Below are 17,042 nucleotides of genomic sequence, written 5' to 3' on the forward strand. Positions count from 1 at the left end.
TAACTTTTTGTCTCTCACAAAATTTATTATTTTTTAATGAATATTGCTCTACTCCGTTGTTCCCTCTTTTTCCTTTCCCCCCTAAATTCGCGTTCCCGCTCGTCGGCCCTGGGAATGCGCGCTTTGCCTCTGCCTCACTCGCGTCTTATTGACCCGGACCCGGTTCTCTTCTCCTCTCACTCTTCGATTCGCCGCGTTACCTCGAACCTCAGTCGCCCCCCGCACTCCTCCCTCTAGTCGTTCCACTCACCCTCACCCTCCCCCCTCTCCACCGCACAGCGCGAGAGAGACGGAGCGAGAGTCGGGCGTTCTATGAAACCTTCGACTCGGTATTTCTCACTCGATTTTTCTACCTTTTTTCCCCTCCGCTTCCCACAAAATACATTTTTTCGACGAAATTTTTCCAGCTAATTTACGATTTACCTGGGTTCACCTGTAGAAAAATTCCGCACAAAAAGTCTCATTTTTTTTCTCGACAGATTCTGTACGATCAATACTCTCTCATTTCCCATTAATATTTTTTTCCTTTTACGAGAATTGAATTTTAATTAAAACGGATGTTTAATTTATTCATCGCGAAGTGTTCGGCCACGCTTTCATCATACCCAATTAATCCGAAAAAATCCAGGGACTTTGAAAATTTCCAACTGAAGGTCGTTCCACTTGATCTTCTCATTCCATCGATAATAATAAATTCATAATAAATCGGAGTACCTAATCACCGCCGTGGCACCCCAAACTCCGTAAAATTGCGCGTCCAGTACAAAATCCCCAGTCGGTAAAGCAGTCACTCCGGAATTCTCCCCGAAACAAGGAAGTGCGAGATGTTCGCGAAAAACGCCCTCAAAACTCCGAAAAAACCCCGATCCGTCCAAAAACTGGAAAAAAAAATCTATCCATCTTCTTCCCTCGCCATAAAATCCCTGCCTAAAAGTTGACCTCGGTAGTTTCAAGGGTAGAGAGAACCCTTCTGCCCCTCCTCCCCCCACCCTTCACAATAAATCTCATTCAGCATCTCTCTCATCTCTCCCCGTCTCTCTCTCCCATCGGCGTCTCTCGAAAACGCCGGGGCGGAAGGAACGCTCCGACTCTTCCCTCTCCCTCACTCTCCCCGTTTCTCTTCCCCACCGCCAGTGTTGCCACGTTTTTCCGTCATCACAAGCCCGCCATCCCCTCTCCCAGTAATCCTGCCACGCCATTGGTCCGCTAAAACGAACCGTCCTTTGTGAACAACCGGGTGAAAGCTCAATCCGGCAACACCGCACCCCACTTCCATCTCTCTCTTTTTCCCCCCTGTCCCCACCACAAAATCCCAACCCAACACTCGAGCATTGGCGATTGGTCCTCCCCCCTCCCCTCCCAAACCCAAGTGAGACAGAAAGAACCGACAAAATTTCCTGCGCGCGCAGCAAAAAATACAATCCCTCTCTCTCATTTCCAACTCACGGCGTCGTTCCCGGGCTTTTTGCGCCCGCTTCTTACGTCAAAACTCCGTCCCCCGAGTCCCCAAAAAATGCCCAAAAATTCCCCCCCACCGCCCAAAACCTCACCTGCCCGTCAAAAAATTTTCTCCATTTTTTAAATAAACAAAAAATAAATATTTCGAGGGTAACGACATACGGGGTAGCGCACGTAAAAGTGAAACGGCTGCTGAAACTGGTGGGGATAAAATGGCTAGAGAATTGTTATTGGTGTGGTGGGGGTAGATGGGGAAGCCCGACGGCAGGAAGGTGAAACAGAGTGAGAAAGAAAAGAAGGGGCGAGCCACCCCCTCCCCGTACACCACCACCCGCCTTACCACCGAACGTAGCCGAGCGCTTCGAGCAGCCGTTGAGCGTAGCGTCGAGTAGACCGCATCCCAAAGTGTAACGTACGTACGGTGTGTGTTTCCTTCCTTTTTAAAATATTTTTGCTACACCAATATTAAAAAGAGAGACCGAAATTAAAAAAAAAAAACTAAAAATAAAAACTACTCGATTTATCCGCATCCGCCGCAGGCCCCGTATAAACAAGCATTAAATATTTCATAACGGATCTGTTCTGCACATCAACTCGAAAGTAAACGAGAATACACAAATACGGGAGAGAATAATTTTTTGGTTTTTCCCTTGTGCTTTGGTGAAGAGTGATTTTCGTAATACGGATTAATCAACGAGGGAGACGTAGAAGAAAATCCAATAAATTAATTAAAATCAAGCTGGCAGAGGAAAAGAGGAATAAAACATTCCAAAAGTACCGAGGGACTCTCTTCCCCCCCTTTCCCCTCCTCTACCCTCGGAACCTCTCTCCCTCACTCCCCCTCCCCGCGATATTTTCTCTCTCCAATAGCGAGCTGCGAGAGAGAATTGAACCGGTGAAAAAATACAGTGAGGTGCTTTGAAAAATCAGTGCTCCGTTATATTTTTATTCATTAATAAATTTATAAACTCCAAATAGTCTCGTGGTAACGCACAACAATACTCTCCCCTCTTCCCTCAATACCATTTACCTCGAGTTGAAGCAATTAAAACGCCACTCAATTGAGATATCCTCATCACCAAAATCGTTTTAAAAACCGAAAGAAAACCCTCAGGACGCGGTTTTCGTCGAGTCCGGTATATTCCGTGGAATCGGGCGTGCATACTGAGTGAGAAAGACACCCGTGAGGGTGCGCGCGTGTGGATGTGTCCAGTGGTGTGGCCGGAGGTAGCCTTAAGCCATCGGTGAGTGTGGCCATTTTTGTTTCTTTCCCCCCTCGGAGTAACAAAAAACTCCAAAAATTTGTGGAGATAAAAAAAAAAGTCGGTGAAAAAAAACCACTAAAAAATCCCCAGCGGAGGAAAAAACCTGGATTTTTACTCATTTTTTCCCCCTATTTTTCTACTGATTAATAAAAAATAAAAAAAGACGAGAGGAACTAGAGTGAACGAGTGTTATTAATGACTGTAAATTCAGGGAAGATACAATAAAGAGATATTAATGAGAGTCACGTAAAAGTGAGTGTAAAAACATTGTTGAATAGCGAAGTGGGGGGTTAGTTATTATTTATCAGAGGAGGTGGGGGTATAACCCTGTACCAGGGTGATTGTACGACGGAGACGCGCGTGACATGTCGGAACACCACCGCGTCGCCGCAGCCGCTGGTGGCTGGGGTACGCCGAGCCCTGGGAATCGTGAGGATGGTGCTGGTGGCAATGCATGGTGGCCTGGTATGAATCCTGAACAACAGCAGCAACAAGCTAATCAGCAAAATCAACAGGCACAGCAGCAGGCACAACAACAATTGCAACAACAACAACAACAACAGGCCGCTGTTGCTGCTGCACAACAGCAACAGGCACAGCAGCAGGCACAACAGCAACAACAACAACAGCAGCAGCAGCAGCAGCAGCAGCAACAACAAAATTTACATCAACACTTGATGAATCAGCAGGCTGCTGCTGTGGCACAGCAACAGGCACAACAGTTGTCACAGCATCATCAGGATATCGTTAGAAGTACAGCAGCAGCTACACAACAATTATTCTCGTACAAGATGGCATCGAGTTTTCAAAATCCAGCGACAACTGGTGCACAATCGAGTCCAGTATCAACGTCAAGTCCTGTTGGTACATGCATGAGAGGTGGTTATGATTACAGAATTGGACAGCAAGCTGGTGCACCTGGTGGTAATGGCAATGGTAGTGCACCACAGCAACAACAAAATCCACCACCTGGTGTACAATGGTGGTATGCCAGCAATGTTATGGATGCTGGACAGAATAATATACATCAGATGCAGGGACAACAACATTTAGCTACACAAACGTCTAATCAAATTGGAGCGGTATGTTTTTTATTTGGAAAACACATGGCGCGACGATTATTGTTTATTTCACATGATTTTTGTACCTCAACTGTTGGAACAACTCAATTATTTGAGTTGTATATTTGGGAAAAGTATTGGGCAATTCTTGATATTGAATGAACAATCACTTGGTAATTGTTCATACTCTGAATTCCTGGGGCATTCTCAGGGGCCGGGGACAAAGGTTGCGGGGAAATTTGATAAATTCCGGTGGTTTTTGGAACTTGACGCCTCGTCTTGACTCTTTGGGATGGCTCCATTGATAGACCAATGACTCGACTTGGTTTCGTGCGGTGAACGAGTCACAAATGCAAATTTTTCAAATTAACTACGTGGGCTTCTTCGGCTTGTTCTCGACTCTTCCACACGGGTCTCGTGGGCTAGTGTGTTTCCTTCTGCGGGCCTCACAAGCAAGGTGTACAGGGCCCCAGATACCGGTTATTCTCTCACTCGGGTCAGCCACGCTTCTCTCTTATATATTTCTTTTTTATTTCCTCCTCTTCCCTCTACTCTGGAGCTGTCCCGCGCGCGGAGGCTCCTTGTTCTCTCCTTTTTTTTTTCCTCCTTCAATTCAATTTTTAATCCAACCGAGTAAAACGTTATTTAATTATCATTCCTTTCAACGCTCGGTGGAGTGAAATTATCGGCAACAATTAGTCCCTGAATTTTCCGCCTTGGAGGTTTATTTTTTTCTTAATTTTCTTCCCACGTGTTGCCACGAATTCTCGAGCCAATTTCGAGTCTGGAAATTGATAATAAGAGTAAATACGACGGAATAACAACTCGAGGGTAAAAGAAATTGGAATTCCACTTGGGTCTAGTGAAAATATTATTGTTTGACCGATATTTTTTGCCTTTTTTTTCTCTTTATTTCATTGCTTTACGAAGAAAAATTCATAAGTATTTTTGCACTTTCTTCCTGAACGTTACAGTCCGTTACTTCGCCTCTCTCTGTCTCTCTTTATTCTACCATGAGACTGTCTCTGTTCAACAACGCCATCGGCGTGTGCGGCCGCTATTGATTCTGGTTAAAGCCGGGTCGTGCTCGCGCGCTCTCTCTTTTCCTCCCTCTCTCTCTCTTTCTCTCTTTCTCTTTTCCCCCTCGTATAATTTTACTATTCTTTCATTATATTTTGGAATGAGATTTTTATTATCATTTCGCGTTCAATAACAATGACGACATTTTGCAATTTTTGTTTTATTCATCTGATTCAAAAACTTTTAAAAAATTTGATGGAAATTTTTTTCACAATTTTCATCATCATAAATCACCTGAATGTGAGTGATTACCCGAGAGCAAATGATTATTCAGAGTTGATCTGAATAAATGATTTCTCGCGAAATTCCATTCAACATTTTACAACCGAATAAAAAAATTAATTCCATTTTGTTCATGAAACGAATAAAAATCTTGTCAGTATCCTCGAATCGATAATGACTCATTAACCGATGGTGATACACCGGTTCATCGACACTGACTTATCCCCGCGCAAACCTCAATGAGCAGAAAAAAAATTGAACTTAAAAAAATCGTGAACGTCCGAGAATATTTCGCTGCGTTATTGAGATGTTTTTAGGTGTGAGGTGGGATTGAGGAAACGTGTGAGTAGGATATTTTTATTGTGCGCGTCTCCGGCAGTGTGCGAGAGACTAGAGTCAAGGTCGTCCATTCCTGCGCGTCAACCCTCCGACTTTTTGAGAAACTGAAATATCCGAAAAATCTCACCCCCAAATAATTGTCCGAAGGGATGAAGAAAAAATCGTTGCGAATGGGGAAGTGATTGCCCCGTGTAGTCTTGAACTTGATGAAACAATTGGATTTCAATTAAATAATTAACGGGCGAATGAACGCGACACGAGAGAGCGGCTGTTCCACCGATTTTAGCTTCGACGATTGAATTTACAAGTGAATCCCTGAACTTGAACGACTCGAAACTATTAAAAGACACTATTCCTGGGTCTAATACGACTGCGACTTCCTGCGCTGTAGTTGAATTGTTTGACAATTGACTTTTTTTTCGATTCAGCATCAGATACAACAGCTACCACAGCAGAATAATCTTCAGCAGAATAACGCTCAGGTTAACAAAATGCCGAGGGGAAAGGCAACGGACACGAAACCAAGGGGGCGAATGACCGCTTACGCTTTCTTCGTACAGACGTGCCGCCAGGAGCACAAGAAGAAGCATCCAGAGGAGAACATTGTCTTCCAGGAGTTCTCCAGGAAGTGCGCCATGAGGTGGAAGGTAACGATCAATTATCATTAAATTTTTTCAATCATTGAATTCACATTCTCATGACATTTATCCCCCCGTGATTTCTTTGATACTAAAAATTAAGAGAAATGAAGAAAAAAAGTTAATGAGAAATGAGAAAAATTGGGGTGGTACTTAATGCTGGGGTATGACGCTTGTCTGGCTTGCAATTTCATCGCACTAAATCCCGTGGAAAATTTATTCGTAATATTTACGGCGACCTTAATTGGTGGGGAGAGGCGGCCTTCCTACCCCACCTGATGCTGTCGTATACTTCACTACCGTGGAGGAAATTTTCTACGTCGTAAATCGATGCCCCGACAGTGAAAATAAATTGTTTATCGGTATTTTATGGATCAAATCTTTTTTTCTTTCACCATTTCGAAATAACGAACAATCTGTGGAATCTATTGATGATAACGACATTAACAATTTTTTCATTCGCCAGTTAAAATCGAACCATTAACATTTTCCAATGCCTTTTCTACAAAATTTATGTCCCACAAACTGATTCATATCCCAAAATTTAGCCTCTCTCCCTTTTATCCTTGGCTCAGCTCGTTTTCATTCTCGAAAATTCACCTGTTCCTATCCCCTCCCCCCGCCGACACAAATGCCGCCAGACCGTCGACATTCTTTGAACGAGTTTTAAGAGGGGGGGGGGGGGGTGACATTAGAAGAAAAAAATGTTCGCTAGGAAAAGAGAGACGGAGAAAAAAAGGAAGAACTGGGTTATATTTCGTTTCCCTTTCTCCCCCTTTGGAGGGTAGAAAACGCCTCAGCCGTTGCTTCTATCTATCGACCAACCCTACGAGTCTACCCGCCCCTTCCCCGACTATTCCCCTGGCTTCCAACCCTCCCCCCTATATTTCCTCTCTCAGTCCCCCTCTGCCCCACCACCACACACCAGCCATTACCAATCCTCTCCATCTTGATTTTCCACTGGCGTTACTCACCCCCCTTTTTCCGTCGCCCCTCGAAAAAAAAATGTAAAAAATAGAGGGAAAAAATTGGAAGGCGTTTAATGCAAATTCGATGGGGATGTGACGTTTCTGTTTACAGGAAAATTACGAAATTTGATGCAGTTTATTTTTGCTGTTCTATATTGATTTGTTTAATTAGTTGTTCCAATGGAATTTCAAGTTTTTTGAACTAAAGATAGTTTTGTTCCATTGATTTGAGGATTTTTATGCATTAATTTGTTCATTATTGTGTCAAAGAAACGACGTACAAAAAATATAACAGGAGCCACCCATCACATTCGTCAGGAATTTTTATTAAACTTTCCTATTGAAATTCCATTCAGTTCTCGTCAATTCTATTGAAAAACGGCTTTGCTGCGGATTTTTCTTAAGAGAGATGTTCCATAGAAATTTTTTCTTAAAAACAATTAATAGATTTTGATTTTTCAATAGAAAGGCCTCAGCTAAAATCGTCCACTTTTTTGCTTCATGTTTTTGGAGAGAAAAAACAAGCAATGAAAAGTACTTAAAACATGATGTAAGGGGATACGTCGATGAAATTTAAGTCTTCACTGGTCCTTGGGACCCATTGGACAGTTTGTGATATACGACGAAATATGGGAATAACTGGGGAAAATCGCAGACCCGATCGATTTAGCTCCGTATAACCACGAAAAATTTCATTTTTTCTTGTTTACACCTTCAAAATGCTCCTTGCGCCGTAGTTTTCATACGATTTAAGCTTTTTTTTAAATGTTCGTTACACTCTAGAGAATAAAGTTAAGCATCCATTTTACTTTATTCGCAATAGATCATGAATAAATTAATTTTGAATTTCATAAATTTTACTCTACACTAGAGACGCAAAAAAATTATGAAAACCAAAATTCATTTATTCATGATCTATTGCGAATAAAGTAAAACGGATGCTTAACTTTCTTCTTTGGAGTGTAACGAACATAAAAAAAATAAAATCGTATGAAATCTACGGCGCAAAGAGCTTTTTGAAGGTAAAAACAGGAAAAAATGAAGTTTTTCCTGTTCAATGGGTCCCAAGGCCCAGTCAAGGCTTAAATTTCACAGACGAATACCCTTAAAAATATCTTAGTAGAATAATTTGTATGTAAATAACAAAATCTTTTGAATTTTACGATAAAAAATGATCTGCTAATGATTACCCTTCCAAAAAAACACGGAGAAACGCCGAAGAGCTGATAAAATTTTTAATAGCAAATTCAATAGGAATTCTTCTTCTGGTGTATTTTAACATTCTTAATGTGTTACTCCAATAGTTTGAATTTAGCTAGTTCGAGGGCTTTGAATAGCCTTGATGTAATATTTTTTGGACGTTATTGCGTTTCAGACCATGTCTGACAAGGAGAAGAAACGTTTCCACGAGATGGCTGAGAAGGATAAGAAGAGGTACGACGCAGAAATGCAAAATTACACACCACCCAAGGGTGAGAATGTCAAAGGCAGGGGAAAGAAACGCAAGCACATCAAGGATCCCAATGCACCAAAAAGATCATTGTAAGTGGTGATTTAACGACAGTTAAATTGTTGATTCAATTCTATTGATTGAATGACGTAATTTCTTCATTCGGATTTTTCATTCAATTCAATTCGGTTTCGATCATCACCTCTAGGTCTGCCTTCTTCTGGTTCTGTAATGATGAGCGTGGCAAGGTTAAAATGCTAAACCCAGAGTACGGAGTAGGTGATATTGCTAAGGAATTGGGCAAGAAGTGGTCTGATGCTGATCCAGAAACCAAATCCAAATATGAAGCTATGGCAGAGAAGGACAAAGCTCGATATGAAAGGGTACGTATTCACATTGAATTATCCTTCTTTTTTTGTTGACTCTCTTTTCTTTTTTTTGAATACTTAATTCATTGAAATCATGTGCAAAATTTTGAACAACTTGAAAATATGTAGATTTGGGTAGTTGTTGTTGTTCTTTTTTTTTCTTTCTTTTTTATAATGAGAACTGTAATAAGAGATTGAAAAAGTTGGGAATATTCTGAGATGTTGATAAAACATGTACAGATTGATGCTGTCAGGTACTTTGTGCTTCTACATGTGCTTCATTAGAGCATTTCTTTGGCATCAGTGCAAACGATGAACTGTCGCTTCTTAGACGAATTAATTTTCGCAAAATATCGAAGGAAAATTCCACTGATGTTTCGATGTTTGAAATATTTTTTCAAGTGATTTTTTTATTGTTCAGAATTGGTGAATTGTCAGTGGAATTTTTCATTCGTATTTCTCTTCTTAAAATTTCTTTTCCTGAATCTAACCCACATAAATACAAATGAATTAATTGACGTAGAGTATCGATTAGAGTCATTGAATTTCTTCAATTAAAAGATTAAAGATTGATGACAAAATAAATTGAATAACACACATTTTATCACAAAAAGTGAATCGCTTACAGCGACGCTTTTTTAATCGAGGAAAATATAACTTTTTTAAAGGAATCGACTGCATACAAGAAGAAAATGGCGGAAGGACCGGGAGAAATTTTATGATCAGAATTTCGATTAATAAGTCACTGAGCAGTAGCCGCTATTCTCTCGGGGGAGAATCCTTTCAGACATGATATATAATTACAATTAAAGATTAAAATGAAAAATGAAAAAAAAAGTTTAAAGATTAATGATAATGATTAATTATAATAATTAATATTAATTAATAATAATCTCAAAATGAAAAAAGGACAAAAATCCAACGGAGGAAAATGTGGAAGATGAGCAATAAAAATGGGTGTAATGAATGATCAGGAAATTATTGTCTCCAACAAGATGACAACTCAAACAATCTCTCTTTTTTTTTTTAATGAATAGCGAATTTTTCATTGCCTTCTTTCATTTTTTCCTTCGTTCCATCATTACTTGACTCCATCGTATCTCAAAAAGCATTACGAAATCAAAAATAAAGAATAGATGAAAAAACCATTGAAAAACAAGTCGAACGTGTCACACCAATGTGCTAGGCCGTTAATCGTGGAACCTGAAACTTTTCATTAAAGGAAATGACTGCGTACAAAAAGAAAATGAAGGACGGTCCGGGAGTGGGAGCGCCTGCAAACGCGATTAAGAACGAGAGTGAGGAAGAAGTCGAAGAAGATGATGCCGACGAAGATGATGAATAACGGGAGCACGTCTAATAAAAGAATAAAGATGCAAAAAAAGAAAATCGAGAGATAATTTGAAAGCAAAACTGAAAGAAATGAAAACCAACAAGATTTAAAAGAATATGAAAAATTAATTCATGAAAATTTTTTTGCGTGGCGAATGAACGTGTGAGCGAAAATATATTACAAAAAATAGTGTGAAGACGTATGAGATACCTTTAACCCACCATTTTCCCTTCGATTTTGGACTTTTTTCTTATTTTCTATTTTTTAAGTACAATTAGGAAACTTTTTCGAACATTATTGAAGGAAATAATGCGATGACTCACCTACTGTACATACCATTTACCTTAGAGTGAGTGTACTTACGACTTGGCTTAGGCAATGCAACAATTTGACTAACCAAAAAATAATTATTGTTCGTTGCTCCTCATTCTCTCGAATTACGAATTTTGTTTTTTTTTTCTCCATTATTTTTCACATACTTCTCATTCTCTTAATTTTCTCCATTATCCTCCCTCCTCCTCCCCTCCCCCCCCCCCATCGCAGCGTTTAATAATTATTATTTTAAAGAGTTGAAGAAAAATACAAAAAGTAAAAAAAAGTAATAGTAATAAAAAGTAACAGAACAGAAACATTGTATGCGAGAGTGAGTGAAGCTATTATGTTGTAAAAGAGGTAAAAAAATACGAAACAACTGTGAGTGAGAGAGATTTAATGGTATGAGTGAAATTTGTATTTTAACATAATTGATAGTAAGATTGAAAGCAACAAAAAACCACCATGGAAAGAGTAATTGAATAGGAAAATGCAAAAACTCTAATGTGAGATGAAACCAATCTGGCAGGAATGACACTTTGTGAAAGTCCAAGAGACATAGGCGAAAATAATTAAAATAAAGAGCCCAATGAGGAGAAGTAACGAAAGGAGATGTCCCAGGGTCGTCGTTCTCTTTTTTCAAATTTCAAAGAAAAAAAATATTTTCTAGAGAGAAAAAACCAGTTTAGTTTCATTTTCCTCAATCATTTTGTATCGTTAATTTTTTAGCAATTTTTTTCTGTCTCACATTTTGCGAAAATGAGTGGGAACTGAGAGGTGTGTGCGTTCTTCGAGTGAATACAATTTTCAAATCCCTAATTTGATAGAGGAACAAAGTATTTAGTTGTTAAATTGCGCTTACTTTCCTTTGATGGATCGTTTAAAATAGTAAAGAATTGATGATTTTTTTTTTTAGAAACAAATTTGTGATGATGGAGTAATAAACAATGAGTTTAGCGTGAGTTGTTGACTTCTCGTGTTACTTAATCATTGAAAAGAGCTCTTTTATTTCGCACGAGTGTTGAAAACTCCTTCGGAATCCTTTTGTCATGCGAATGAGTGTTTCTGTAAGTGTACAAGTGTATTTACTTTTCAATGAGATAAATAAGAAGGAGAAAAACATCATTTGAAACTAATAAAAACGAGCCTTTCAATCTCGTCATTTTTCATCCTCCGTTCTCGCAATTACAATAAAGAGTACAACTACAGTTAAAACAACAGCAATCTGAGGTAATTTAGATGAATTAATTCAACGTGGAAGAAGTGCGATGAAGTTGATAAGTAATGAGAGTTAATTTAAACACGAGTAACAAATTCTTATATAACAAAAGAAATATACAAAAATGCTGCCAAGAGTCATTTTGCCTGGGTGTACAGCTGTATTGTAATAAATTATTGTCGTTTCTTGTAATGTTGACATTCCTAGATTTCTAGTTATGTACAGATCTCTTCCAAGTTTGAATAAAACCGTCAGAAAAACTGAAGTATTTGAAGACTTTCAAGGAAAATTTGAATGAAAACCAAAATTATGATAATTTTATTCTTGTGGAAGAGGTGCAAGAGACATCTGCTGCAATTCACGATTGTAATCTCGACTCGACAGGCAGCTGATGGGAAAATAAAACCGTGTGAGGATTATTTGGGAACATGTCCAGACATTGCTGAATCGCTCTTCGATCTCCCCCTTCTGCTTTCACACTTTATTTAATCATTTTTTCCTCGATTCCTCTGAAGCCATGCGTGATAACGAGTGAAAGCCCATTTCTCCAGGGCATTCAGAGGAATAAAGCGAGGAATTTCCTCTTTATTTCCTCCCTTTTTTTCTCCATAAAAATGAGAGCTAGTGAAAGAGAGATAACAAAAAAAATTAATAAATGGGATAAAATCAACTGTAAAATATGAAATTGTAATATTTTAATACTGATTTGCAGATGTGCATAATTTTAGAGGATAGCTGGATATCGAAAAAAAAGAAATTACGGAAGAGAATGAGGATTCGGACACGTGTGAGAGTTTCATTTGTACCGCGGGCATCCACTCGATGGAATTTAAGTAATGAGTGATTAAATTTTAATAATGCAAAATGAACATCATGTGATGTCCAATCAAACCGACGTTCAATATTTGAAATAAAGAAATAATTAAACGAATGAAGAAATAAATGAAGTAAAAAATGAAAACTCATGACAAATTTCCTGCGTTACTCTAGGGAATTATAATAGTTGCAAAGGAAATGTTTGTTTTGTATATCTCTTAGGGATTAAATAAACTTTTCGAAAAAAAAACATTTGTTTTACGAATTAAAGAGAAATCAAATGTGAAGATGAATGCACTGGACGTGTTTATTACCTTTTATTTGTTGGGAAATACTTTCTTCATTGATTAATATAAAATGAAGTGATTAATAACAAATCAACCACACAGAACTATATTTTTTTCAAAATTGTACACCAATTTCCCTGATCGCAATGAATCCTCTCTGTTGTTTCGCAAAGGACTTTACAAAGTTTCACGAACATCTCCTCAAATACATGATAATGCCTCAGAAATTCGCTCTCTCCGTTCCTCTTTCAATGCAGGAGGGCATCGCTGTGAATAAAATCCGTTCGATTTTCGTGGACAAGAAGTGCGGATCCCTGAAAAAGCTTCTGCAGCTCCGTATCCCTTGAATCCTCTTTTTTTTAGATGAAAACTAAGAAGCCGAGTCTTTCAAATTCCTGTGATCATGTTCCTTAGACCAACACTGAGAGAAAAACGAACACATTCTCAGACCAGTTCTGTTTGAGCCAACAAAATCGTTAGTTGAAAATAAAATTAAATAAAATTAAGGCCCGGGTGTGTACTATCTTTCGAACGTTATCTCGATGTTTTTTTTTCATCTTTCGTCATCTGAAATTGTCAGTTGCAGAAGTTTTGAAAAATTATGAATGAATAATAAAAAAAAGTAGAAAAAATTCTTAATTTGTTCAAAGAGCATTTTTAATTTATATTCCGAATAAGTTGAATAACAAGAAATTGGAAAATGTATCTGGTTAACGGTGACAAATGGCGACCTGTCACCCAATATCATGCAGGGGGAAGACTGATTTTGTAAATCTTTTTCCACACTGCACAGAGACATTTATTACGGAAAAAGCTCTTTGAAAAAAGTGGTAATATTTTGGAGAATTTTTTAATCACGCTTTTATCACATAAAAATGACAGATGACTACATACCACTGCTTTGAAAATTGAGATACCTAGTTGTCATTTCACATAGGAGTTAGTGTTTTGTTATCCACCATGGAAAATGCCAGTTAATAGATAATTTGCCACAACGAATCAAATATTTGTAATTTCCACTTTTTTCAACTCATTCTGAATCTCAATTAAAAACGCTCTTTGAAAAAGTTCAAAATTTTTTGCTATTTTTTTAATCATTCTATCATAATTTTTGGGAATTTCTACATGATGTACCACTCAATTGACAATTTTGGATTACGAAAGATGAAAAAAAACAGATAACATTCGAAAGATAGTACACCCGGGCCTTAAATGAAAAAAAAAACAATGAAATATTTGGCTCAAAAGGCGGATAATTCACACGATACGATGTCTTTTCAGGATGAGAATAGGGGAGGGTGGGGTAAAATGAACACTCGACTTTCTTTAAATGTTCATGACGTATTAAATTGTTCATGAAATGAAATAATTTTATTTTTCAATTGAAAGAATAAGTTTTCCCCTTTGTGATGAGCTTAGACTGGGCTCAATTGATAAGTCTGTTTCTGAGTTATGAATATTTTTAAAAAAGTCAACAATGTTCATTTTACCCCACCCTCCCCTATCTCATATCGAAGAAAATTTAGCAGGAAATATTTTCTCCGTAAGTTACAACATTGCTATCATATCGGTTTCTTGTATGCAAGGATAGCCAAATTTGTAATATTTAATTACCGTTAAATATTGTAGCCATCAATTAGTTAATATCACTCTTAAATTTTTTGACAAGTCAAGTATCATCAATTCAAAAATTCAAATTTTCAACTATTTTATCAATCAATAATTGAGGTAGGAAGAAATTTTTTTTGAGAAATTTGAATTATTCACTTAGTGGTAAATTTACAGTTTCATATTAACAAATTTTAGATACATCATTATTTGAAAAAAAATCATCTTACTAATATTATATTATTTGAAAAATTATATGAACGTATTTTAAACCTTCATTAATGTAAGGGTCAAAGTCTTGTAATATTACAGAAATTTAATATTGATGGCGATCCCTGCTTGCATGTGATTATTGAATAGCCGAAATGAAAAACTGCTATCCCTTGTTTCGCATAAAACGAACATTTTTCGGGAGCAAAATACGTACGGAAATATCGCATAATGAAGAAGTAGTGCTAGAAATGAGATTTTTTGTTTGCGCAGAGAATACAATTTTTTTGAAACTACTAAATCTATTTTTGTGATAAAAATTTTTTATCGCGGTCCACCTTGCATGTCTGGCATAAAAAAATCCTCTTGAAAATAAAAAAAAATATTTTTTTGGAAGTAAGAATAGTTTAAGAATTCTATCGCTTTTCTTTCCGTGTAACTGATGAAATTTTTTACAAAAGACATTCAATCTTTTCTCATTATTGAGATAATGAGTAATTGGAGACCAGTTACATTTGCTCCGATCGTCAGTCATTTGCCAAAAAAGAAATTGTTTGTTTCAACAACAATGAAATACTTGGCTCATGAGGCGTATCATTTATATACAAGATGGTGCGTTTTTAGGATAAAAATACCTTTTTCATTACGCTGTGCGAAAAAGTAACTGTTTAGGCACGCGAAGCGTGGATAAAGCGTCCCTTTTCCGTACATTGTGATGAAAAATATCGTTCGATACTCGTGGGAAAATTGTTTTTTGGCTCGTGGGATTATATCACTCGCCTTCGGCTCGTGCCGAAACCTCCCATGAGCCAAAAAACTCTTTTCCGCACTCGTAACGAAATATACTATTATAGAAAAAAAATGAATAAAAAAAAATACTATTATAGAGAAGTTTATCAAAAAAAATATTTTGTCCCTAAGTTACAAGATTGCTGTCATATCATTATTATTATTGCCTTTAAGAATATCCAAGTATCTTTTACAGTTTGGTACAGACCACACTATAGATTCAACTATTTTCAATCATCAAATTTGTCAATCAAATTGCGTGAGAAAAATTTGAAAAAATTCATGAATATTCAGTGTCATTGAAATTTCATTTTGCACAGAATTATTATTTTTTAAACATTCGTTGTTTATAAATACATAATTAAAATTGTTCAACCTTTCGGAAACCTTTTTTTTTAGGCATGAAAACGATTTATGGTAAAATTCTGAATATTAATAAATTTGTTACGATTCCGAACAAATGACTTTTATGGTAGAAAATTGATTGTTTATAAATTATTTGTAGAAAAGGCTCATAATTTTCAAAAATTACAACTTTTTAATTATTTCATCAATCTTCCTCCAAAAGTAAACTTTCTAAAATTTCTTCAGATTTTTATAATGTTTTCTAACAGTAGTATATAAAGATTCAAATTCAGACCTGCAAAGTTTAAATAATAGTCTTTGTAAAATGCCCGGAAACTTAGGGTCAAATGGGGCTCAAAAGAAAGCTGTGAGGCTCGACTACAAAAGTAGAGAAGCATTTCACTGGAGAAAAAATAGTCAAAGTACTTGGATAACCTTAAGAATTCATTTTTCGTCTGTGATTATTGATTTGCCGAAACGACAAACTACTATCTCTCGCTTCATATAAAACGAGCATTTGCCTGGAGCAAAATACGTATGGGAGCATCGAATAACGAAGAAATAGTGCTAGAAATTACATTTCTTGCTTGCGCAGAGAATAAAATGTTTTTGAAAAGACTAAATCGATTTTTGCAGAAATAATATTCAATCTCAGCGCACGCTTCGCATGTTTGGCACAAAAAAATCCTTTTTTGATCGTTTTTAACAAACGATTTTTTTTGGCGCAAATAAGACTTGTTTGAGAGCTCTTCTGTTTTTCTCTCAGTGGTGTGTTTAAACCGGGAACAGATGAGAGACTTTTACCACTCTTTCTTCGCTGAATACTTTCTCCACTAATTAATAAAATTCAATCAACTAATATCAAATTTACTGCAAAAACTACTTTTCTTAAAATGATACACCATTTTCCCTGATCGCAATGAATTCTCTAAATTGTTGACTCACTAAGATTTTAGAAAGTTTCATTAATTTTTTTAAAATTTGAATATAAACTCCTCTTCCTCAACGACTAAAATTCATTAGATTTTTTTGGCCGTGAAAAGAAAGTCTCTGAAAGAGCTTCTGCAGCTCGGTGCATCCTGAATCTTCGTTTTTTTATGGAATGGAATCGAAGACAAGTCGAGTCTTTCGAGTGCCTGTGTTTCTGCTTAACCGAACCCCCTCTCCAGGTCTCAAAACTAGGAACAGACAAGTAGCAAATTGCTCTTGTGTTGTATGTAGTACAGTTATTTTTGCTAATAAATTAACAATATACTTCTCAATGGTTATTTTGC

The 17,042-nt window shown here is 37.2% G+C and overlaps 1 protein-coding gene across 2 annotated transcripts; it reads left to right on the plus strand.

The window, feature by feature from the left end:
* Positions 1 to 1,812: 1,812 nt before the first annotated feature.
* Positions 1,813 to 10,570, plus strand: LOC107047858 (high mobility group protein DSP1). 2 transcript variants are annotated; one of them, XM_015270724.1, is made up of 5 exons: positions 1,813 to 3,805; positions 5,854 to 6,072; positions 8,407 to 8,573; positions 8,690 to 8,864; positions 10,072 to 10,570. In XM_015270724.1, exons 1-5 carry the CDS (start codon positions 3,089 to 3,091, stop codon positions 10,192 to 10,194), a joined length of 1,401 nt encoding a protein of 466 aa, XP_015126210.1. In that variant the 5' UTR covers positions 1,813 to 3,088; the 3' UTR covers positions 10,195 to 10,570. The 2 variants fall into 2 exon arrangements, with proteins under 2 accessions (XP_015126210.1, XP_015126211.1); XM_015270725.1 differs by lacking the exon at positions 10,072 to 10,570 and adding an exon at positions 9,518 to 9,699.
* The last annotated feature ends 6,472 nt before the right edge of the window (positions 10,571 to 17,042 follow it).

Source organism: Diachasma alloeum, unplaced genomic scaffold (genome assembly GCF_001412515.2).
Source record: "Diachasma alloeum isolate Michigan unplaced genomic scaffold, Dall2.0 Dall_scaffold_78908, whole genome shotgun sequence".
Classification (NCBI taxonomy): Eukaryota; Metazoa; Arthropoda; class Insecta; order Hymenoptera; family Braconidae; genus Diachasma; species Diachasma alloeum.